This window comes from Labeo rohita, chromosome 10 (assembly GCF_022985175.1).
Source record: "Labeo rohita strain BAU-BD-2019 chromosome 10, IGBB_LRoh.1.0, whole genome shotgun sequence".
NCBI lineage: Eukaryota > Metazoa > Chordata > Actinopteri > Cypriniformes > Cyprinidae > Labeo > Labeo rohita.
The window spans coordinates 19916688-19943535 of record NC_066878.1 but is presented as its reverse complement, the minus strand read 5'-3'; the positions used below and the strand labels follow the sequence as shown (position 1 = coordinate 19943535).

General features: G+C 36.3%; 1 protein-coding gene and 1 long non-coding RNA gene across 4 annotated transcripts in view; one reads left to right on the top strand and one right to left on the bottom strand.

Annotated features, from left to right (window-relative positions):
• LOC127171652 (fish-egg lectin) overlaps positions 1-26848 on the top strand; it is a 214884-nt gene that overhangs the window by 1680 nt on the left and 186356 nt on the right. Inside the window, exons 4-5 of one of the 3 annotated variants that reach the window (XM_051120424.1) lie at positions 154-281; positions 388-625. The exons of the other annotated variants lie outside the window; for them this stretch is intronic. Coding sequence (XP_050976381.1) covers positions 154-281; positions 388-532 — 273 coding nt within the window. The 3' untranslated portion in view covers positions 533-625. Of the gene's footprint in view, positions 1-153; positions 282-387; positions 626-26848 lie in introns of those variants that run through there. 3 annotated transcript variants of the gene reach the window in all.
• On the bottom strand, positions 12830-14111 carry LOC127171658 (uncharacterized). The gene is made up of 4 exons (XR_007828547.1): positions 14043-14111; positions 13520-13637; positions 13180-13279; positions 12830-12926 (listed from the first exon to the last, which is right to left on the bottom strand). It is a non-coding gene; the product is annotated as an uncharacterized LOC127171658 (long non-coding RNA).

Genomic DNA, 26848 nt, shown 5'->3' with positions numbered 1-26848 from the left:
ACTGGAGAACAAGTTCAAGTGCATCAAAATGTATATCAAAAATAAAGAAATAAAGAGTGTAAGAGTGAAATTAAGAGTGTAAGCAGAAAAAAAAAAAAAGGAAAAGTTTCTTGATGTGACTGAATGGATTGTGTCTCTATTGATTTCATGCAGGATGTTTCTGATAAAGTCTGTTCTGGGTCTGGCAGTTTTGTGAATATTCCTGGAGCTCTGGCCATGATTGAAGTAGCAACTGATGGCAGAGTCTTTGGTGTCAATTCTCAAGGGATGTTATACCAAAGGTGAGCTGAACAGTCATACTATTACAGGTTGTTTGAACAAAAGTGATAAATTTGATCAAGAATGATTATGCTGTATTCAAGAAACCATCATTTTTGTCTATTGCAGAATTGGCGTCACTCGCTCCAACCCCGCTGGCACAGAGTGGCGACAGATGACTGCTTGTCCCAGTGGCCACAAGCATGTGAGCTTTGACCTGGGAATGCTGTGGGCCGTGTGTGCTGATGGCTCCATCCATAAATGTTCTTTATAATCTGTCTCCGGAGCAACAGAGGAGCTCAGTCTTTCACAGAAACTTAAAAGTAATCAGTATTTAACAGAAAAATAAAAGCTTGATTATAGTTTACCTTTTTTCTTCTCTTTTTCTTGCTGTTGAATCAGTAACGCATTACAAAAGCATCTATCTCATGAGTGTTGTGTTTCTTTTGAGTATCATTTGGTTCAGTGGTTCTCAAACTGTAAGGTAGTTTCAGGATATTCACCGCACAACTGTGGAAAAATTACACAGTTTACATTTTATTCAAATTGTTCATGTTTTATTTCTATCTAATTACAATTTTAGTACATGTTTATGTGTCTGTAAACCAGGGCCATTCACAAAACATCATCGTACCACTAGTAGTTCTTCTAAATAGCAGTAAAAAAATTTAGCTAAGAGTTTTCTCTTAAAAACTATTCACAAAGCTGCTAAGACAAACTTTTATTAAGGAATAGAAAGAAGTCTTAAGCTAAAATTATGGGCGGGGCTGACCTTGTTGTTATGGATGATGTCAGCATGCCTAATAACTATACACACATAGAGGAGGGGTCTCTGTCAGAGATTAATTTATGGAAATATTGTAGAGTGTGATATTATGTTGCCATATTGAAAAAAAAGGTTTAAAAATAAAAAAGTTGGACTTTTACTTTAACGTCTAACATGTAAAGTCACAAGGTCGGGAGCTCTGCAAACTGATTGCTATATTTATTTTCTACACAAGTTACAACACATTTTGACTTACTTTTGGAGGGATATTTCCGAACTTTGCGCTTCAATGTCGAAGGCTCTACAATGTTGTGGCCTCCTTACAGAACGAGATTGCGGCACTTCAGGCTAAGTGCACAGATCTGGAGTGTGGTTCTCACAGAAGCAATTTGTGTCTTGTGGGTATTCCTGAGGGCAGGGGCGTTTCTAGGATTTGAAAACATCTGGGGCTGGTGGCAAAACATCAGGGGCTAGTAGTGGTGGATAGGAGCTCACATCACACTTACATATGATTTATTTATGACGTACGTATCATACTCTAACATTTTGTTAGACACAGGTCCGGGGGTTATCTTACTGTTTGGGAAAGTGTTTTGTGAAGCGGGCCGTTGAAAACTGTTCAAAACTATGTGCTTTAAACTTTAATTGTGAAACAATGTATGATTGGTAAAACGGGATCAAGGGTTTGTTTTTATTTAAGTTTTTTTCACATACAATAGAAACACTGACGACTGTGTTTTTCCAGAAACAGTAAAGCAGGTCAAGATGTGCATTTATGTATTGTTAAACAATTTTGGTGATATATTTAAATTAAAAAAAATAAAAAATGTACTAAGCGATCGTTAAGCACTAACAAAAAACAGTCAGACACGTCTATGTAAAACAAAAGCAAAATCTCGTAACATTGCATTTTTAAAAAGGTAGAGTTTTTTTTACTGATACAAGAGTTAAACTAAAAGAAAAGAAAAAGAGTCGAACATCTTACGCTGATCTAAAAGTAAACAAAACACACACGAAAAAGTATCAGACACGTTCTTGTAAAATAGCATACGGTAGTTGTCAAAATCTGTTGCAGTATTAAAAAAGGTAGAGTTTGTTGCTGATACAAGAGTTAAAGTAAAAGAAAAGAAAAAGAGTCGAGCATCTTACACCGATCTAAAACAAACAAATACCAGCAACAGCATAAGATATAATCTATGTTGTAGTCTAGCATTACAACTTTAAAAAGGCAGAGTTTGTTACAAGTTAGAAAATAAAAAGTGTTGAACATCTTACGCTGATCTAAAACAAAACAAAACAAAACAAAACAAAACAAAGTATCAGACAAATCTTGTAAAACAGCATACGATAGTTGTCAAAAATGTCGCACTTTTAAAAAGGTACAAGGATACAAGAGTTAAAGTAAAAGAGAAGAAAAAGAACCAAACATCTTACACAGTTCAATGAAAATACATCCTCTCCCTTCCTGCCTAAACTCAAAATGAAGTTAGGGACGCAACGGTCCAGCCCCGCCCCCCCTAACGCCGTAAGCAGAGGCCAACGCAAAGATTCAAATGTATGATAAAAGAATTAAACAAAATAAACATTTAAAAAAAAAAAAAAAAAAAAGACTTTTACTAAACTGTCAACCATCCGCACAGATGGGACGCCTAAGTTTACTTCACCATATTACAAATATATCCTAATCTAATCATGACAAAACTGTATATCGTTGGAAAGGTCTAAGACTCCTAAATATATATTTGCCCACTGTTTGTGCTACAAATTATGTAGGAAAAGTAATAGATTAATTTATGACAAGAATACACCTCAAAAATCTACATCATAACAGGAGTTCTGACCTTTGTCACAAAAAAAAAGACTTTCTTCGCAGGCTTTTTCCCTATCATGTTTTAGAAATTGTAAGAAATTATATATCAGTTGAAAACTTAGGATCTCAAAATGTATCTTTTGAAAACCATTTTAAAATCAGACCTTGCATTACCATGAAAAATGTACATCAAAATCATATTACAAAATGTTTTTGTTCATGAATTATAAAAAATGTAAGTTTAAGTTAAGTTTAATGCATTTTCAGGGTTAATAAATCTATGACATTTCTTAATTGATGAAAGCATTCTTCTTGTTTAACATTAATACAAGTAGTTTTTCATTTTAAATATCATACCAGTTTCCTTTCAAACAAACATCTCCTAAGCCACAGGAAAATGTTTCTTTATTTTAGTTTATTTTATTTAGTTACTGATTTTCTTCCCGTTAGACCTGCTTTCTGATAGTTAAAACACGTTCACGCGCATGTAGTTAATTGTCTAAACTTAACATCATCACATGTAAATAGCTTGTATCCCACAGCCCAATAAACCAGCGAGGTTGGTGTGTGGGGGTCTACGATCGGCGATGCATGGCTTATCAGATCAGCCAATGTTGTAAAACACTAAAGATGGTTTCTGAGAGTTTGCGACTCATTTACAGTCTAATTGAGGGGATCTGGCATTTTTAACTTTTTGTGGGGCTGTGTCAGGTAAAGTTCAGTGATCAAAACAGATATTTTTTCTAAGATGTTCAGTAATCAAAAGGATATCTATTCCAAACATTTATGGTATACACCTGTGAGCGCAGCTGGGTCTACTGGTGTTGTGAACTTTGCCAAAAAGTTCAGTAGGTCAAAGGATGTGCACTGAATCTTTTTTACAACACACAGCTGGATCTGTGTGAGGGCATCTGGTAAATTGTTAGGTAAAGTTAATGAAGAAAATATTTGTCTAAGAAAAACAGAAATATTTATAATGTGGATCTGGTGAATGTGGCTTCAAACTGATGTTCAGGATGAGGTTAGATAGATAAAGGAGAAGTTGATAACAACAAACTTAAATAGGGATGAAGGTGATTGTTTTAACAAACCGGTGTATGCTCTTGGGAAATTCTTGTTTCATTTTAGTGAATATTGTTTGTTTTGTTTGTTTGTTATTTCTTTATATTCACTCCTAGATTTTTCAGTCCTCAACACAAGCACAGACATGTACACAAGCACTCACACAAGCACAAACTCGAACACAAACATACACATACATACAAACTCAAACACAAAATGGCAAACATAAATGCAAATGCAAACATACATGCAACTAAAACACAAACATACATGCAAACTAAAACACAAACACGCACGTAAACACAAACATACATTCAAACTCAAATGCAAACACAAAACATTAAAAATGCAAACTCGAACACAAAATGGTAAACAAAAATGCAAATGCAAACATACATGTAACTAAAACAAACACACACATACATGCAAAAACAAACACAAAAAGACAAAGACACATGCAAACACAAACATCCATGCAAACTTAAATACAAAATGGCAAACATAAATGCAAACACAAACATACATGCAACTAAAACACAAACACAAACATACATGCAAACTCAAATGCAAACATAAATGTTAACACAAACATAACAAACACAAACATGCACGCAAAATCCACATGATAATGGAAAACCATATGATTAAATAACGATGTAACTTTTGGTTTAACAAATAAGTTTAGTTTTGTAGATTTTTAGATCTTTCACCCCTAAAGCCATGATGAGGATTAGAAGTTGTCAAATGATCCTCTGAGTGCAAGAGACACTTACAAACCTAAATAGACTAAATATTTGCTGTCGTAAGCTTGTCTGCAACAAAAGAAGTCATAAACAAGGTGCAATAAGTGACCCCATTTGTACATCAGATTAGATTTTCTTTCTCATTTTAAAATGGTATTATTAACCATGCTGTTTAAATGCAGCATATTTATTGTCACACTGTAATGCTTTATTTTATTAAAATACAAACAACTGTGTCTTTTATAGTTTTATTTTACTAAGATTTGATCAAATAATTGTTAGAATAAATGATCAGGTATTCAATAAGACCCATCTTATCACCCAAGCTGATGTGTCTGACGGTTTGTGATGACATTAATATCTTACTGATACAGATGTGTTAAAATGTTAAATATGTGTAAAATATTTGTAAAGTTCAATATTACTGTTAAAGCAGTTTAAAACGCATGTTTTTGTGTAACAGTGTCCTGAGACAAATGAAAATAGAATGTACGAAAGCCTCTTCTTTTAAGATATTTGTAATGCAGACTAAAAAAACTTTAGATTGACAACTGAGGTTATTCTCTTGAATATGTATACAGTAACCAGCAAGTTCATGAAACATTATTGTATAAATACATAACCTTGTAAATTCATCATGATTCTATCATATTAAGCAATAAAAAAGACTTACTTTATATACCATATCTGACTTTCTAGTCAAAACACAACAAAATTTGACTTTTTTTTTAACATGTCGACAACCGGTTTGTTGGGAAAAAACACTGTTATGTTTTTAAGTTAGAGTGCTTATAGTTTGTAGTAAAATCATCTGTAGCAAATGTAGCAAAACATTTCTACCCCAAAACATTTTTTTCTTTCAAACTGCCTTACACACACACACACACACACAGTTTTTCAGACACCCACAAACTGCCAACAACATCCTTAAGTTTGTTTTATCATTCAGCTGTAGCTGAGACCCTAATGAAATTATTTTATGCATTATTACAAGTATAGATGCTGAAAGAGCTCATTAACCTGTTCAATGTGAACAATATCACTTAAGACTAGCTTGGCAAACAAGGGAATGTTCCTAAAACAAACCTGGCCCAATTTGAAGCGTTCTAAGTACAACCACTGCGGAAATTTATTATAACACCACAGTAAGATAAAGCTATGGATGAGCAATTGACCAACTTATCAAATGCTAAATATATTTTTACAAGTTCCTGCTTACACAGTTTAAGATGAAACTTAAAAAATGAGCAGATCGTTAGACATGAGCTAACAATTGGTAAAAATCTGGCCACATCATACACAGGCAGAGACTAAATATTCAGACAGCGAGAGCAGGACCATATTGACTTTTCTTAAGATAAAGACAATTATTTGGTTTATTTGGTATCTCGCTTCACAACGATTGCTCCATTACAGCACACACGTCAAGTCTGTTTTAGCGTACGTATCTCGTATTATTCTTCAATATAATTGTTTAGTCTAAATATGTTTTTGTTTTTACAAAGTTGTTAAACACATGTAACTAATACCTCATTTTAACGCTGTAGACTTTCAGGTCAGGGAACTACATTACCCAGCCTACACCTCGGTCTTCAAACATGTCCGCTGGGGAACCATATCACAACACTCATACATGGCTGCACCCAAAAACATTGGACTTTTGATTATATGCTGGCTAAGATACCCTATATAAAAAGACTCACATTTCCACAATTTTATGAAGTATACACTCCTTCCGTGTTGTGATGTGACAAATCCTTCTTTTTTTGTGATCTGTGTTAATGATGCAGAGTCCGAATATGATTGTCAAATCTGTTTTCTCTCAGGTACATTGCAGTGTAAGCTTCACATTGAATATTACTATATCACTCTCATTAACATAGTCCATATCAACAACAAAAATGTAATTTTTGGGAAAATCCCAGGTATTGTCAGACCGTTGTGTGCCATTTGGACTGTTTGTGGTTGTTTTCCCAGTGTGTGCCCATATTTGGTCTTCCGGTTCCTGTTCATGTTATTCACGTCATTGTCTGTCATTTACATCTGTCGTGTTCTGATTGGCTTGTTTTGTGTATTTAAGTTTGGTTGTCCCCTTGGTGTCTTGTCGGTGATTACATATGCTGCGTCCGAAATCGGATACTTCCCTACTATATAGTACGCGAAAAACAGTATGCGAGGCGAGTAGTATGTCCGAATTCATAGTATTCGAAATTCAGTAGGCGAGAAGTACCCGGATGACCTACTGCTTCCGCCCGAATTCTGTAGTACGCATACCATGGACACTTTCCCATCCCATGAGGCTCCGGGAGAGGATGCGTTGTATTCGAAAAATGGCGGAAGGTGGAGACGCGGCTCATTTCAAGTGTAAGTACCTCAGGAAAAAACGTTGTTTATTGTGATTAAATTACACTTGTTTAACACGATCTAAATAAACGGATGACTTATTGAAAGTTTAAACATTGTAAATCGAAACGTTATTTGACAAATAATCTAGAAGCTGTCTACGAAGCCGTGATCTGCGAGCAGCTGACCAACGCCTTCTCTGAGCTGTCTGTCCAATCAACGTTAAAACGCCGAACATTGCCGGTGCTGGTGTTCGTGCAGTGGAGCAGTCTCTTTAAATTTCGCGCTGTTGTGACGACGCATGACACGTGACAACATCAATATGGCGGATGTAGTACGTCCGAATTCCATTCATACTACCCACATTCATACTATATAGAACGTACTTTTTAACGGTCGGGTAGTACGTTCATATTTAAATGTAGTACCTACTTAACCAGTATGCGATTTCGGACGCAGCAATAGTCATTCCGTTCCATTTGTTGTGGTTGCTGGTTTCCTGCTGTTTCCCTGTGTTTGTGTTTTATGTTTACTTTGGATTATTCAAATAAACTGCACGTATTGGATCTCCGCTCTCCTCCTGCGTTATTCCCCGCACACGGCGACACACCGTATTTTGAGCAGTAGGATTATAAAAATATGTGCTAATATAAAATTCAATTAAGTAGCCTATATAAAATTGCTAAATAAATCTATCAGTACTTTTTTACTTAAGTACATAAAAAAATCGGGTACTTTTGTACTTTCAAAAATTGAAAGAGGAGCACTTTTACTTTTACTGGAGTAATATTTTATTATACGTATCTGTACTTTTACTCAAGTACTCAACTTATGTACTTCGTCCACCACTGACAATAATTCACTGTTTGTCTATTGTTCCTCTTAGAGGCTTATTTTATGCACCTAATTTGTTGCTAAATATATTAAATGAATGGTTAAAAATGCACTTTAGGATCGATATACTGCGGTCAGGCCAGCCGCCAAGTCGAAAAGCACGGTCAATCTAGCCGCCACTTTATTTTGACGGTCGCGCATAAACTGCGTATTACAGTAAAAGCGTCAGAGAACTGATCCAAATGGCAGTGCTCGTCTAGAACGTGATTTTTACCATAGCTCTCATATATGTATGTATGTGTGTGTATATATATATATTCTCTGTCTCTACTTTTAAAAAGCTATAAAATTGAAAGTGCACTTTGCCACAGTGCTAGCAGCACAGTTTCAGGATTATCTGATGTGGAATTACAAAATAAGAGCCCACCCAAATCTGATTTATACACTGTTTTGTCTATATTTTAAAAAGCTATAAATATAAAAGTTCTAGACTGCACAGACCACTTTCACATCATATTGAATGTGCACCTTGCCACAGTGCTACCAGCACAGTTTCAGGATTATCTGATGCGGAATTACAAAATAAGAGCCCACCCAAATCTGATTTATTTGTTGTTTTGTCTCTACTTTAAGAAGCTATAAAAATAAAAGTTCTAGATTGCACAGACCACTTTCCCCTCTGATTGAAAGTGCACCTTGCCACAGTGCTAGCAGCAGAGTTTCAGGATTATCTGATGTGGAATTACAAAATAAGAGCCCACCCAAATCTTTGTCTCTATACTTTTAAAAATAAAAGTTCTAAATTGCACAGATTTTATCGAAATGTAACACATTCCATGTCATGGAAGTCCCATGTGTTATTACGAAATAAACATCCTTTGCAGACTTCAGTCCGTATGCTATATATATATATATTTTTTTTTTATTAATAATAAAAATGCTTACCTGTTTCTCTGTTTCAGACACAATAATGCCCATGGCAGAAGAGATGGCAATTCAAATGTCACTGAGATATGTTCTTTTTATATGTAAATACATTTATATCTTTTGCATACATAATGTAATACTGCTATTATTGCTGATGTTGCCTCAGGAAGTGTGTCTGTCACTTCTCATCAGTGTTTCTTTTTTTTATGATTCATACTTTTTATTTTTCTTCAATGGGCAAACAGTATATTCAATTTACAGATAATCAAATGTTTCGTATACCCCTCCCCCTAGCCCACCCAAACAACATGTCAGGTACAATTATTTGTAAATTGCAAACAACAAACACAATATATCTAATAAACTTAAAATTAAAAAAAGAGAAAGACAGCACAAATTATAACAGAATAAATCATTTACATTCTTACAATGCATCTCACCACAGGGATTTTAAAGAACCTCAAGGAATGCCAAATATCTACCCCACCTTCTCTCGTAAACCTCTATTTTTCGAGTAATCTATATGACATTTTTCATATGCGGCCACCTTCCCCAGTTCCGCAACCCATTCCTGAAAAGATGGTGAACCTGCTGACCGCCATCCCCTCATAATAATTTGTCTCCCTATCATAATACCTATTTGAATCCATTCAGCCATCTCAACATCAGCACTTAATAAAACTGGGTCTCCTAAGATGTAAATATTAGGACAGAATGAAAAGCAGCATCCTGACACATCTTGAATATAATTATGAACCTTAGTCCAAAATTCTTGTATTTTAGAACAGGACCACAGAGTATGCATCAGGTCTCCGTCTTCACTCTCACATCTCCAGCATTCAGCAGAGTCTTTCAGACCAAGCCTGAAAAGCCTACTCGGGGTCCAATAAAAACGGTTTAATATTCTGAATTGTATAAGTCTTACTTCAAGATCTCTTGACATTACTTTAAAATTTCGACAGATTTTAGTCCACTGTTCACCACTAAATGTACAATTTAAATCCTTACTCCATACCATTTTAAGTGCAGAATGGAAACTACAACCTACCTTGTCCATTAACCATTTGTAATATACTGAAACTTTGTGTCCTCTACCATATGCTGTTAGAATTATAGACAAAATATTATCCTGTCCTGGAGCTTGACAACCAGTCCTAAAAATCCCACATAATAGATGTCTTAACTGTAAATATCTCCAAAATTGCATTTTATTAAGGCCAAAAGTTTGGGTTAATTGGCTAAATGATTTCAAAGTGTCATTCTCATAAACATCCCCTAACTTCAAAATACCATTCTTCATCTATTCCTTCCAGAAAAAAAGTTGACTTTCCTATACACAATTTGGGATTCAACCAAATACTTGAAGTTGTGTTCAAGAAGGGATTAAACTTAAATACTTTTGCTATTCTATTCGAAATTGATTGGAGATGTGATATTATTGGGTGAGACTGCACTTTTCGAGGTAATTTAATGGACAAGCATTGTAGTGGTGGAAGGGGAGGTAGGATAGCTCATTCAACATTTAACCAAGGTGGGGCCCTCTCTGGGGGGAGAGACCAATGAGCTAAATGTCTTAAGCTGAAGGCGTAATAATAAAACAAATGTTTGGGAAGCCTCAATCCTCCTTTGTCAACCGGCTGTTGCAGCTTACTCATATGCATCCGTGGGCGCTTTTTATTCCAAAGGAATGACTTGGTTAACTTATCAAACTGTTTAAATATTGCAGAGGAATCTCTAGTGGGATTGACTGAAGTAGATAATTAACCTTTGGAAGGCAGTTCATTTTAAGAACATTCACCTTGCCCCAAAGAGACAAATTTAGTGATGACCACCTCCCTACATCATTTGAAATTTTTTGTAATAATGGTTCTAAATTCACCCTTACTAAATCTTTAAGTTTATGAGGGAAGAGAATGCCTAGGTATCTTATACCTTGTTTGGGCCACTAAAAGGAAGCGGGATGGAAAAATGACACAGGACAATAAGCTGTCAAAGGAAGAGCTTCAGACTTTGACCAGTTAACTTTATAACCAGAAAGCCTAGAAAATGAATTAATAATCTCCAACAAACATGGCACTGACTTTTGAGGCTCAGAGACTCAGAGGCTCTTATAGCAGCTTACACTCTAAAAAATGCTGGGTTAAAAACAACCCAATTTGGGTTATTTTGGCAACCCAGCGCTGGGTAAAAAAGGGACGAACCCAACGCTGGGTTGTTTTGACCCAGCAAGTTGGGTTGAATCATTGACCCAGCATGCTGGGTTGCTTTTTTTATGGTTTAAAATTACTACACTGCTAGGCTAAAATGAACCCAAAATTGAGCTAGGCATTAAATCTACAAATCTTGATCATTATAAAATCACTTTAACACACACAGAATGACTATCAAAAGATAAATGTTTATTAAAAACTACAACAAGAGAAAACATTCAAAAGTAACATGCATGTGAAAAGAAATGCAGAAAAAGTATGGCATTAGCAGGTACAGAGTTTATAAATAAACCACTGAACATCTGCTGACTATTTTGTCTGGTAAATTCTGTATATTGTATAAAACTACTGCACAAAAACAATACTTTACAATAATTGTACAATTAGTTAATAGTTTCTCTCTTTTTTTTTTTTTTTTTTTTTTTTAAACAAACTAAAAATAAAACCACAACATTAACACTGACATTATAACATTTAACACAAGCAAATGTGTGAAGTATTGTGAGCATGTGTATGAATGAGTGTGAAGTCCATTTCTACTGAACAACACAGAACAAGCATTTGACATTTTGTTTTTAGACTATACACTTACGGTTTGTTTCATAGTCCATGATCGCATACAGAAAATGCATCACTGCTAATTTTCATTATCTCTTTAAGATAATTGATGTAGTCATGAAGTCCCATCAGCTCAGCAAAGGCGTGCAACATCTTTGACATTATCCAGGGTGGCCTCCTCCTTTAAAACCACTGTTGCATCAGTTTGGGGGAAAGATCATTTCTCCTGTTTGTCCAGCATTCATCCCAGTCACCACCTGCTCTTCATCAGTGGCCTAAAAGAGAAAAACATTTAAAAAGAAAACATTTAGTTCAAATGTAACCATTTTCAAACAGAGGTGCATCCAATTCTGTAAGGATAGGTAACTAGACTGTTTTATAATTTCAGCCATATTGTGTGGTTGTTTATTGTCTTTGTCTACCACAGTGCTCTAGAAAACTACAATAGCAGACATTGGTAACATTTATTTTCTAAAACATAATTCCCATCAATCTTAAAAGAATGAAGCTCTCTTATGTCTCTGGCCTTTTAACCTCTACATAAAACATTATTTTACACTTAGTCAAACAAACAAAAAAAAATTATGACCTTTACTTGCCTTAAACCACCTTTCCCTCTCTTATGAACGAGCTGAGAATATCACCTCCTCACACAAGCAGGATTCTGTGTCATTAACTCCAAAGTTGGTTTAGGTTCTGCAGTTAAAAACACAGACATCAGCGGTTTAATTAAAATGTGAACAGGTCATCATACTGTTCAAAATGTGAAGCAAACAAACAGAAGACAACAGAAACATGTATTTTCTACAAATAACCTGCATCAATCTCAAAAGAATTAAGCGTTCACCTATGTCTCTGGCTTTCTACATAATGTCTCTGGCTCACCTACATAAAATGTTTTTTTACTCTTAGACAAAAAAAAAAAAAAAACAAAAACAAAAAACTGACAACATGACATTATAACCTTTACTTGCCTTAAACCGCCTTTCCCTCTCTTATGAAGCAGCTGAGAAGATCACCTCCTCACACAAGTAGGCTTCTGTGTTGTTAACTCCAAAGTTGGTTTGAGTTCTGCAATGAAAAACACAGACACCAATGGTTTAAATAAAATGTGAACATGTCATCACATTGTTCAAAATGTGAAGCAAACAAACAGGAGACAACAGAAACATGTATTTTCAAAAATAACTCACATCAATCCTGAAATAATGAAGCTCTCCTATGTCTCCGGCTTTCAACATCTACAAAAAAGTAAACATTCTTTTACTAGTCAAAAAAATATATAATATGGAATTATGACATTATGACCTTTACTTGCCTTATACTGTCTTTCCCTCTCTTCTGAAGAAGCTGAGGAGATCGCCTCCTCTCACATGCGGCCTTCCGTGCCGTTAACTCCAGAGCTGATTTGAGTTCTGCAATGAAAAATACGCACATCAATTATTTAATTAAAATGTGAAGAAGTAATCATACTATTTTTGCATCAAAATATTAAGTAAACAGGCAGAAGACAATGGAAACATGTATTTTCTACAAAAAGCTTGTATCAATCAAAAAAGAATGAATCTATCCTGATTCTGGCTTTGAACATCTACATAAAACATATTTTTACTCTTAGACAAATAAATAAATAAATAAATTAAATAAAAGATAACATTAAATTATTACCTTTACTTGCCTTAAATCACTTTTCCCTCTTTTCTAAAGCTCAGAAAAATCGCCTCCTCACACAAGTAGGTGCCTGTGGTGTTAGCCTCAAAGTTGAGTTCTGCAAAAAACGCACATCAATGGTTTAAATAAAATGTGAACAAGTCATCATACTGTTGTTGCATCAAAATGTGAAGTAAACAGGCAGAAGACAACAGAAACATGCATTTTCTAAAAATCACTCGCATTAATCCTGAAAGAATGAAGCTCTCGTATGTCTCTGGCTTTCAATCACTAAAAAAAAAATGCAACCATTCTTTTACTAATAGTCAAAAAAGGTGATATTATATGGAATTATGACCTCTATTTGTCTTTCCGTCTCTTCTGAAGAAGCCGAGCCGATCACCTCCTCTCACACGCGGTCTTCCGTGTCGTTAACTCCCGGCGCGGACAAAATGAAGACTCGAAGCTCAACAAGTCTGAAATATTACATGCAAAACATTACTTTTAACAATTAAAACTTAATGAGCCTTAAAATAATTAAGCTAGTCTTCATTACACGACGCCGTTTTCTTTAGGAAACTACTTTCAGTTTAATCGCGGGGAAAAAAGTTTACGAATTAACATGTAAATCTGTTAACAATCCTATATTAACACCTAAATCTTGTTTAAATGTGACATATGAAACTCACAGACGTTGTATTAAAGCTATCTCTTCCGTTCAGTAGAAGAGGCCGTTACGACTATTTCTGAGGCGAAAACGGCGTCAGCGTATTTTACAATAAAAGCTCTTTTCCGACTTTTCCCGCGTCCCATTAAGTCTCAAAATACTCCCGGACACACATAATGAATGATGATTTTACATTTTTTTAATCTTTACTTACCGAAAATCGCCCTTCACTCGCTTCCATCTGCAGACGCTGAGAAAATGGCCGCTTCTCGCACTTTTTGACGTACAGTGGACACAACGTGCCTGCTCTCTCTCGAGTCCGCGTTCCTAACCCAGCACCGCTGGGTTATAAATTAAGACCAGTTTTAACCCAAAATTGGGTTAAATTAACCCAACTTTCTTACCCAGCGGTCTCAACCCAGCATTTGGGTTGAAAAAACAACCCAGCGTTTTTTAGAGTGTATAGCAGCAAATATCTACTAACCCAAAAGCTTTACACATATTTTTTAATTTCACATGAGCTTTGGGCATTGTACTCTTCATTAAAATGCTCCGGTCAAGCACTGGGTCAAGCACCAGGTTCAAATCCCCACCTAAAATAATATCACACTGCCCAGTTGCAAGTAACATACCCTCTAAATTAACGAAAAAAGTAGAATCATCCGTATTTGGTGCATAAACATTGGCTAATATTATATTCTGCCCATGCATTTCTGCTAGTATAATAAGAATTCTCCCTTCTTTGTCTTTAATTTGCTTTATACATTTAAATTGTAACTGCTTATTAACCAGTGTAATCACCCCCCTTGTACCCACATTATAAAATACCTTACCGACCCAACCCCCCAGTAACTTCTCTGCTTCCTTCTGTAAGAGATGAGTTTCTTGAAGAAACACTACATCATATTTCTCCACCCTTACTTTAGACATAACTTTACGCCTTTTAATTGAATGTCCTAACCCCTTCACATTCCATGTGGTGAGACCATAGACTGTAAAAAACATGGACGTAGTGTCCGTGACGTCACCCGTAGATTTCCGAAGAGCATTTTTGAAGCTCTTAGTGGGCGGGAGTCTGCCATCGCCATCTTGGAATCGCGTCATTGCACGTCACTCCCGGATAATCGAAAATGGGCAAATAGGCGGGACGTGGGCTGAGCTGGTTGCTGAAACCACGCCCACCTAGCGCGACGGTGGTGACCGCAGTGGCAATCCACCTGTCACTTAAATGGCCACGCCCTAAATTATGAAGAACTTTAAGGCTTAATATAAATTAAACGGATGAGTTATAAAAAAAATCCACCCCCCTCACAGTTGACATGAAGGGCAAAATTAGCTATATAGACCAAAATCACTTTTTGTACCAGGCTGTAAACATATTTTTTCTGCTGTGAAGTTGGCCATTTTAACCTGGGGAGTCTATGGGATTGACTCCCTTTTGCAGCCAGTCTCTAGCGGCCAGTCGATTAATTGCAGTTTTAGTCACTTCCATGTTGGCTTCAAGAGGGAGACCGGGTTGCCACTTGGGTGAGACGCAACACTCTAGATAGATGCAGTACCAGCTTTCAGAAAATATATATAAAAAGTAGCAATTATAATCGTACATGCACACATTTGCCACTGACACAACAACCCCAATTTTAACAAAATAAACTGCGCTTGAACAAGAACAAAGCGCAAAATTATCAAGTCATTATCAAGAAATGTCCTTTCAACAACAAAAACTTGATGGTCCATGACTCACGTGCAGGTGAAAGGCACACCAGTTTCCCACCATTGCCGTAAAATGCTCAATCTCCGGTCAAAACATATGACAACAAAACAAAATACCGTTTATAATGGCTCAAAACATATCAATGAAATCAGGGCTACTATGAAACCTCAGATCACACATTAAGGATCAGTCCCATTTCAGTGACATACTTCAAGGCTTCTTTTGGGCAAACGAAGCGTTTATATCCTCCGCTAGTCTCGATCCTTAGGGTCGCTGGATTTCACCCCTCGAGCATGAAGGGCTCTTCGGCATTCTCTGAACTTCTCTCGCTTAAGTTGTGTCGCTCTTGCAAAGTCCGGGAAAATCTGTATCCGATTCCCCTCGCACTGGATCTCTCCCTTCTCCCGCGCAGCACGCAGAACCGCATCACGATCCCCTGATCTCAGAAACCTCACCAGTATTGGCCTAGGTCTGTCCTCAGGATTGGGTCTTGGGCGGAAAACTTTGTGAGCTCGTTCTATCTCCATCTGCCGACCCGATGTGTCAAAAACTGCAGAGATCAGATTCCCCATGTACCTCCCCAGAAAACACAACAACGTTGTAAAAACGTTTTTTTTTCACGTTGTAAAAAGGTTGTGATAACGTTTTTTTCTGACGTATTTAATACGACAAATGTTGGGTGTTTTAAACGTTATAAATACGTTTTTTCACAACGTTGCAAAAACGTTTTTATAACGTTTTTAAAACGTTGGAAGGAGACGTAAAAACGTTTTTGCAACGTTGTGAAAAAACGTATTTATAACATACCTACCATGTCCAAACTGGTACTTCGCATGCTGCCATAAAAATGTTTTCTTTACAGTGTTAAATCTGACTATTGACCCTTTTAAAAGCACTTATTTACATTAAAAGTACTTACTTACCTTGTAGCATTGCTGACCTCGTCGGTTTTATAAGCCTAGGTTAACATATGTAGGCCTAATAATTTATACTACACAAAAATTATCACTCATCGTATTTATTCACAAAATACAAAAGTAATGTGATATGGGTAGTTCACAAAAATAAATAAATAAGCCAATAAACAAGACAAATGCATGAATATATACAAATAAAGCATAATGGTTTCAAATAAAGTACAACATATGAAAATTATGCAATGACTGGCAAAAGTTGAATATGAGTACAAAGTCCAAGAAACTTCAATGCATATTTAAAAAAAAAAAAAAAAGCAACATTTCTTTTGTAAAATGTATTCAATATCAGCTAGTTACAAATTATTTTATTGCAGTTATAATAATCACACTGCAATCTTATTACTTGTTTGCACTAAAACTAATGATTATATTGTTAGAGATTTATTAGCACAAATTACAGGTATATGGAATCTAACTTAGAACTTGTTCAAATAATATATAATACATACAGTTTATAATGGCTATTGTAGTTCAATTAATAATATTTTATAATACTGGAATAACTGAGATTTTGAAAAATGTATTTAGGTAGCGATTATTCAGTGCTTTAATTGTACTTTACATTGTTATGCCACTAGGTGGCAGCAAGAGACCGTCTTAATGACTTAGTTAGAAAACCATTCTTTTAGTGCTGATTCATTCAGTTGCTGAATTCTGTGACCCGCCAAATTATATGACTCTACTGCCGAGGGTAGTTTAGAAACATTTAAAATATTTTATGGTAACCACAAATTAAAAATGGTTTTGCTACAAAAACATAGTTTTAACTATGGTTATACAAATGGTAATCAATATGGCAAAAAATGGTAGGACTACAGGGTTGGGTTTAGTAGTAGGTCAGATTAGCTCACTGCAGTGCCTAGGTTCACAAAATTTGGTGGGTCACAGAGTTCAGTACAACCCCAAAAAGAAACACGGTTGTAAAGAAGGGAATTATTTAAACCAGGGGTTTTCAACTCTGACTCGTGAGATCCAGTGTGAATTGGCTTATAGGTGCAATTAACCTTCATATCTGAAATACAGCACATTCCCTATTCTTGCAATATTCGTGTTCATGTTCCTGAGTAATGTCTGCATGCACTAAATTCTGAGGAGAACAAATAATATGCTAGTAGACAGCAATCCATATGAGAAGTCTGGTGTGGAAGGTGGATCTGAAACTGACTTCTGTCCAGGTTGACACAGCATCTCTTGTTTATCTGTCTTCACAAACTGCCCTGAAATACAATTTTAACATCAACAATAATTGTTATAAATATATATAATGAGTCTCTTACATTCACAGTGCTCAGAACTTTTTTTTTTTTTTTTTTTCTTTTTTTTGTTTTGTTATTATTATTATCTGTGTCTTGTTTTCTCATTTCGTTGGGCCCCTCTGTAGGTTGCTGTATATCAAGTGTCCTCAATGAGTTAAACGAGATGTCCTTGTAGGACATACAAGATAAAAAAAAGTATATTTAATTGATATATACTTTAAAAAAAAAAAAACATAATAAATGGTAATGTATGTTTGAGGTTTTACTTTCTAGTCAGATGGTTCATAGCACATTGGAGATGCTCTTCAACAGGAGGTCTGCTCCAACTCTACTGCAGTACTGCCATCAGCAAGGAAGAATCTAATGTTAGAAACATAAACAATTTGTCACAGAGCCAACAATATGTAATATACAAGGTCAGCATTATTAGAAATAAACAAACTGGAATATGTGAAATAGGTGAAATGCAGAAAAGAGAACAATATGAAGAATATTTCAATCTAGTAATCCTCATACAGTATCACATCACAGTTTGTTTAGAAAGTCAAATCCTTCTTACATAATACATAACTTACTGACGCTCCTGAAATCACAGTACAATTTTTATCAATATCTTTTTAGTGTGATCAAAACGTGTTTAAAATTATTTGAGCTAATTTTCACGCTCCATGTAAGTGACGTCACCGATTAACAGTACAGCCCCGTTCATCCACTGACAAATTGCCAGCAATATTTACAATATTTAGCAATATTTAAAAAAAAAAAAAAAAAAAAAAAACGGTCATCTACACATAATATGTGACTAAAAGCGAAAACTTTATGAAATAAGAGCTAAACTCTAGTTAGCCTACATCTTATAGTTAGCCTAACGGTTGAGATGCTAACGGACTTTTTCCGAAGACACTAAACCATTTCTATAAAGTAAATATTCAACAGAAACGTGTCTATTACATGTAAGAAAGTGTTAGGAACCGTTGTATGCATTATTTTTGTCTTATTAGGGACAAAACTGACCCTAAATCAGTGTGACAGACGGAAACTCGCCGCTTGTCAGTTAAGCTGCTTCCCCCGTTTCCATGGTAACTCTCTCTCCGCTCCAGTTTAAATGCAACTCGAATGTTCAAAGCGCGTGTCCGTTTAAAATGTAGCGTTTACATAAATACATACATTAACTACAGCGTACAGATGTCAGAATGACAGATAAAATGTCCTGAAACTTGATAAGGTATTCTGTATGTGGATAGTGTAGGCCTAATGTAGGTAATCAAACTGTAAGTGGAATGAGAATATAAAAGCATATTAGCAGAGAATGTAAAACAATTTTTGAAGTCAGTTTATAACAGGTTATAATATAATATAATATAATATAATATAATATAATGTAATATAATATAATATAATAGCTTTAGAAATGTTATTTATTTACTTATTGAGCTACCTAACGAAAAACATACCAGAAATTGTAAACATAGTGTAGAATAAGTAGGCTATCTATTGCAAAACACATTAAAAACAAACATCACGTACAAAGGGAGTTTTGGCACGGTTGCATACTGTCATGACGTTTGTAAAAAATAAATATTTTTTAACCAACCAGTCATTTCTGTTCATGTGTTAATACCTCTCTCCCACCTTTCATTTGTTTACACCATAGACTGGTTTACACACTGAGCTGTTAGCTCGTGATATATGAATATATGGTATTATTAAATGAGCAAAGACAACTTAAAGTAAGGATTCACATATTACTTTTAAGTCCTTTTGATATTGCTCAGACTATCTGTTACTCAGTCACTGAATTGAGTTAATGTTAAAAATATCACTGTTATTTTACTGATATTTTTACACAAACAGAACAGTTTTACAAGGTTATATTTGGGTACTTTCATGACGTTTTTAAAACGTCTTATTCCAACGTGCATATTACGTTATTTTAACACCTGAATAAAACGTCCCCCGAAAGTTGTAGTTTGGCCTGGTTTCATTTTCGTAGTGGACGAACGTGATATTATTAAATGAGCAAATACAACTGAAAGTAAGGATTCACATACTACTTTTAAATACTTTTAAGAACATAGTTTTTGCAAGGTTGTATTTGGGTACTTTTATGACGTTTTTAAAACGTTTTATTCCAACGTGAATATTACGTTATTTTAACACCTGAATAAAACGTCCCCCGAAAGTTGTAGTTTGGTCTGGTTTCATTTTCGTAGTAGACGAACGTGATATTTACGTTTTTTTGACTACTTAAAGAAAACGGTCCAGGTTGGTATTTTTACAACGTTTATAAAACGTTTTATTTTGGTAACATTTTTTTTTTTTTTAAAAAAAAAAACGTTTTTAAAACGTTGTACTACAACATTACCTAATTGCAACCAAAATACAACGTTGTGAAAAGTTGTAAAAACGTTTTGTGTTTGCTGGGCATCTGGTTGTATTGCAGTTTTCTCGATTGTTAACACAATGTAACTTATGTTAGTTGGCTTACATTTCTGCATTATAAATGTTCAGTTATGTTTATATGTTTACTGCAGTACAAATGTTCAAAGTTATGTATATTTACATGTTTACAGGCAACACTGTATAAAATATACATGTTTATATTATTTATTACGAAAATAAACATAAAATCATCAATCTCCAACAAATGTTATCTTGTCTTTAATCCTTGGCCCAAGCTTTCACTAACGGGCCATTCTGGTAATTACTATAATGTATAACTATATAATACTATATTGTAATGCTTAAATTATGAATCGCTGTCAAATTAATCTTATTAAAGAGTTTTGCCGCTAATATACTTCGCTATAGAATGCGTTATGCGGAAGTATAGGCTGACCGAGATTCTACCAGAAATACGTCAGCAGCGTTTGTGCATAGAGTCTATTCACACAGAAGTAAGCAAACACGTATGTTATGAAAGGTTTAGAGTATTTGGTTGTGTTGCTGTTTATTTAGTTGAAAATAATTAAGTATATTTAAGACACAGATGATCTGACAACTCATCCCAGCAAGCAATAGCCGTCATTTCACCGTCTCGGTTAACTATAGACCCGAAATAGTCCGGCTATGTGTGACCCCCTCCTAGCCCAAAAACCTTGAATTTGGATACATGTCATTGTTTTGTCAAAGTAACTTGAGAGATGTATGATATTCCATCACGTAAACAAAGTGAACAGTGTTTACAATGAATTTGATTTGATTTCTTTGACAGCCTGTTTGTAGCCGAGATTTAGCTCGTAGTCAGACCGGATATTTGTAGCCCACTCATAGTCAAATCTAAATCATTGTAGTTTTTGGTCAAGCAGCACTTGAGATGGTTGATATACCATCATGTTTGCAGTGTCAATAATATCTACTAAGATGTCAGTGTCATTTAATGACATGATATATATGTAGCCACGTTTTAGCTGTGAGTTGGATGGGCTATGTGCAGTCTGCTTTTAGCCCAACCGGCGAAATCGATGCAATCAGTGTCTAATTTTAACAGCTTGGCTACAGACCAATATCAGACCAGCTATGAGCATGGCCAAAATAGTCTTAAATTTGTATATTTGATTTCATTATTTTATAGCATTATTAAATAATGCATTATTAATTGTGCCAAAATAATGCTAATTTAAATGTTTCAAAAGTTTAATTGCATTTAATAATATGATGTCATGCATTCCACAGGCTGTTAAGTGTAACATTCATACACATTATACAACATAGTTTGACTTTCTTTCAATTTATAAATAAATATGCAATAACAATTCCCAACCGCTAGATGGCAATTGTAGCCCTACTGAGACAGGACTACTGGCAACGCGAGACTTGAAAGTTAGTAGAGATCACTGTTGCAAGATCCCGCGATAATTCCGCCGTTTTGAATTTTGTTTTTACACCAGAGAACACTAAGTTTACCTGCGGGAAAACAACGGGCAAACAACAAATGATAAAGGGCTTTCCTGCTTGGTCTTGTAAGTATATGTGTTCATTGTTTATCTATACTTTATTTGTTATCATGTGTAGGAACCGTGACATTTTAGTGAAGGGAGCAGATCATGATGATAGTGATCCTAACATTAGGCCCCACGGTACAGCATGCATGTGATCAGAGGATTCATTGCAAAATTTAATAGATAATAGAGTGAAAATTCATTTGTATGTGTTTACAAACTCAAGCGATTTTAAAACAGCAAACAACAGAACAAAAGCTTTGATTAATCTATATTAATTTATACAGTGAACACACATTCAGAAGAATTGGACAAATTGAGGAGGAGTTTCTACATCTGGAAAAGCTGTTGGGGAAAAGAGGAGATCCGGGCAGCAATGGTGTAAAAAAAAACAAAAAAAAAAAAAAAAAAACAAACAAACAAAAACAAAAAAATCTCTCCAAAACAACTAGAGCTCTAATCTTTGACAAATTCAGTCACTTTTTTAACTATTATATTGAATTTATGACTGAACAATGGCTTATTACATACAGAGAAAGCATGAGCTAATTGAATACAGTATCTTTGTCATTGTACAAGTACAATAAGATTTAGTTTGAATCTTCCAAATTGATACTAAAGCTCAAAAATACAAATTATTCAAATTGCAATAGAAAATGTTCAATTATAAAAAGTTTGCACCGGTATTAAAATAGTGCAAACAGCTCAGATGTGCAATGCAGCATTAAAACCTAACCAGCACCTAACGGTAGGGGTGAATAATTATTCCATGTACATTTAAGGTTAATGTGTGTACTGGGTTACATTTTAGTTACAGCAGCTGTCACTGTGTTGATATGAAATTAGTTGTGCCAGACAATTTTGGACTTTACACTGACACATATAATACTACCTGCCTGACATTGGCATGTGTTATTCAGGTGTCAAAGTTGTGCAGAATTGATGAAACAAATCTCAAAGACAATGCCAGAAGGAAGCTGGAAAGGTAAAGTCTTCAAAGTGTGCCACATTAATCAACCATTGTGGTGTCAATACTTAATAAGTTACAGCGCAAATCAGAAATGTAAAAAATAATTCTTTTACTGGTGATTTTAAAATGTCAGTGAACTTTGTCCGCAATTGTTAACCATCTCAATCTGTATTCTATTTTAGGGTTTTAAAAATTTTCTCATGTTCCCTCATATTCAGACCTTTCTCTCTCAGTTCTCTCTCAAAAAGCTTTTCTTATGCTATTTGTTTTTTCTTATTTTGCAGATGCAGCGATGACCAACTTGAGTTGTACTTGAGGAATGCAGTTGGGGAAACATTTTATACAAGAAAAAAAAACTATAATTAATAATTTCCTTTGAGTTCACTGTCGGTTGTTTTATTTGTTAAAATAAGTAAACCAACAAATTGATTAATCTTTTTTTAATCTATTTTTTTTTTTTACGTTGTCATTTTTTCCGCAATGTTTTAATGTTAAGTGTGATAACATGCTCTTGATTTGTACTATTTATTTCTTTTAAATATCATAAGGTATTTAATATATATATATATATATATATATATATATATATATATATATATATAAATTTAATATATATGTAAATTATCTTAAGTAGTTAAATTCCATATTTTTATCATAATATTTATATTTGAGTGTAATGCATTTATATTTTATTTTGTCATTAATTCTTTTGCATTTTTATAATTTTGTATTGTCTTAAGTTGTTAATGTTATTTTTCTTAATTAAAGCTGTATATGTAGTTTGTTTGGATGGATGGCCATTTTGTTGTGTTTTAGATGTTTATATGTAGGCGTTCATTAGATGTCTGTTTGATGACTAGTCTATTATTGGGCTATGGTTAGACGTCTATTACATTTTCACTGACAACCCAAATTCAGTCTTGTTTTAGCCTAGACACAGATTCAATGTCTATTAGACATTCAGATGTATTCGTTATATAGTGGTCTAAATGATGTCTAGTCTATTCTAGGGCTATGTTTAGACGTCTATTAAATTTTCACTGACAGCCCAAAGACAACCTTATTTTAGCCTAGACGTCTGGGCTGTGTTTCAACGGCTAATATACGTTTTTTAGACCAAAAATTGCTTGCTGGGATATGACAGATGAACTTCTGTTGTCAAGCCACTGGAGTCACATATTTTATTGATGTCTTTATACCTTTCTGGACCTTGAAATTGGTAGTTGCGTAGACTATCAGAAGGACAGGAAGTACCCAGATTTCATTAAAAATACTCTTTATTTGTGTTCTAAAAATGAATGAAAGTCTTATGGGTTTGGAATGGTATGAGGGTGAGTAATTGACAGAATTGCCATTTTTGTGTGAACTATCCGTCTAAACAATGTTGTTTTCTTATATAAGAAAAAATTTTGAAAGTTTTAAGTTTAAATGTTGTGACCACTATTTAGGGCAACACCAGTATTGTACAGGTGCTCATGTTTTCTTTTTTAATTCTGTCTGGTGCTGTTTAAAGCTAAACTGTCTTTTACAATACAGGCATTTTTCAGTGTTTGACACATCATATATACACGCTTATATACCCAGACCAAAACAAACAAATTTTCCATTCAGTTGTAAAAACATAAAGACCCTTTGGTTTGTCAGGAGATCTCGTGACCCAGGGTCACACCTGTCTGGAGATTCTCACTCAACCCTAAGGGGAAACACAGCAGCAAAACACAATTCTACAAAATTGTTCAATCTTCCTTATAATATAAGTGACTGCTGTGAAATTGAGACCATTTTATCAGTCACACAAAGACGTTTAGAATGATACCAAACATGAAAGGGAAAAAAAAAAAAAAAAAAAAACCAACATATTCACAAGATAAAACACATGGTATATGGGCATTCCTGTTTTGGTGGAAGAAGAGTGAGATGCAGGGAAGGGAAAGGTGGGGAGGGAGGAAGTGGGTCGTAAATGAGCAAGAGGGGTGGTGTTGTTTGCCCTCTTTGAAGATCTCTTCTCCAGATTAGTTTTATTGTTTTGTTGCATGGCATCTGTTTTTGTCAGAGGTCCTGGACTTTAAATTCATGAAGAAATAATTTCACCTCTTACATTGTCACGCTTGCACATAGAGACCAGAGACGGAAGTAAAACAGTATAAGTGAGTGTTTATTTAACAGATTAAGTGGAGAACAGCAAGTATGAATAGGCAATGGTAGTAGTTGAAATGACTTTCCTGAAATAAGAGTCCAAATGTAGCCTTGGGAGTGGAGTAAAGCAATCGGAGCACAAACCGGAGATTTCTGAGCAGGAGAGGGTCTGGAGCTAGCATCAGGGTAGTGAACGGTAGACCAGACAACAACAAAGTGAGGGAGCAGTCTATTTATAGGGCGTAGTAACGAGAGTCAGGTGATGCGAATCAGAACTCCGGTAAGGCAGAACGAGTGGGTGGAGCTGTGGGTGACGTGACAGATGGAGGTGGCCGTGGTGAATGCCTGACATTACCCCCTCCTCCAGGGGCGGCTCCCGACGCCCTAACACGACGCCGAGGACGGCCGCAACCGCGAGGGGCCGGCCGATTGGGGTGGCTGCGGTGGAATTCCAGCAAGAGTAATGGATCCAGGACATCATCTCTGTTCACCCAAGATCTTTCCTCCGGGCCGTACCCCTCCCAGTCAATGAGGTATTCTAGGCGACCCCCTCGACGTCGTGAGTCCAGGATCTCTCGTACTGTGAAGACTGAGGGTTGTTCCAGTACTTCCGGAGGAGGGGGCTCAGCTTCAGCTCCAGGGGTGTCTGTGGCAGAGGGAGAGAAGGGTTTTAAGAGGGATACGTGAAACGTGGGATGAATTCTGTACCTGGGTGGGAGCTGAAGCTGATATGTGACGTCGTTGATCTGCCTCAAGATGCGAAATGGACCAATATAGCGGGGACTCAGCTTACGGCAGGGCAGGCGCAGACGTAGATCACGGGTAGAGAGCCAGACAAGATCCCCTGGTTGGAAATGGGGTGCGGCTCTCCTCCTGGCGTCCGCGAAGCTCTTGTGTCGTCTTACTGCCCGCTGTAGATGGTGATGAGCGGAGTCCCACAATCTCTCGCTTTCTCGAAACCAGTGGTCGACAGCTGGAACATTGGAGGGTTCCTCCGTCCAGGGGAACAGCGGAGGCTGGTAACCGAGTACGCACTGGAATGGTGTTAGGCCGGTGGCATCTTGGCGGAGAGAGTTTTGTGCGTACTCGGCCCACGGGAGGAACCTGCTCAAGCTGTGTTGGTCGTCATGGCAGTATGCACGTGTGAAGTGAATTGAGGGCCCCGGTCCGAAACGATCTCCTCGGGCAGACCATAGTGCCGGAAGACCTGGTGGAACAGATGTTCTGCCGTTTCCATGGCCGTAGGTAACCCTCTCAGGTGTATCAGCTTACAAGCTTTAGAGAACCGGTCAACAACGACAAGAACACAGGTGTTACCTTCAGATTCTGGCAGATCAGTGATGAAATCCACACCAAGATGGGACCAGGGCCTCTCCGGGATGGGTAGAGGAACCAGTTTTCCTGTAGGGAGTTGACGGGGAGAATTAGACTTGGCACAGACTGAGCAGCTTTGGACGTACCTGATGGTGTCCTGGTGCATACTGGGCCACCAGTAACGAGATTGTATGAGCGAGAGGGTCCTACTGCTGCCTGGGTGTCCAGAGCCCGGAGTCCCGTGAGCTGTGCCCAGAAGTATCTGACGTTGGGAGAGGGGCACATAGGTCTTTCCTTCTGGGCACTCCGGCAGAGCTGGCTCCTGGAGAGTGGCTTGTTGAATGGCTTGATCCAGGTCCCAGATGATGGGGCTGACGATGAGCTCTGAGGGTATAATGGTTTCTGGGTCTGAGGTTGCTTCAGGAGAGAACTGTTGAGAGAGAGCATCTGCTGGTATGTTCTTGGAGCCTGGTCTGTACGTGATGGTGAAATTGAAGCGTGTCAGGAAAAGAGCCCAGCGGGCTTGCCTGGGGTTCAGACGACGAACTTCCCTGAGATACTGTAGGTTTTTGTGATCAGTAATGATGGTGAATGGGTGAGTAGCTCCTTCCAACCAATGTCGCCACTCTTCCAGGGCCAATTTTATCGCCAGCAGCTCTCTATTACCGATGTCATAATTCTGCTCCGCCGGAGACAGCTTACGGGAGAAGAA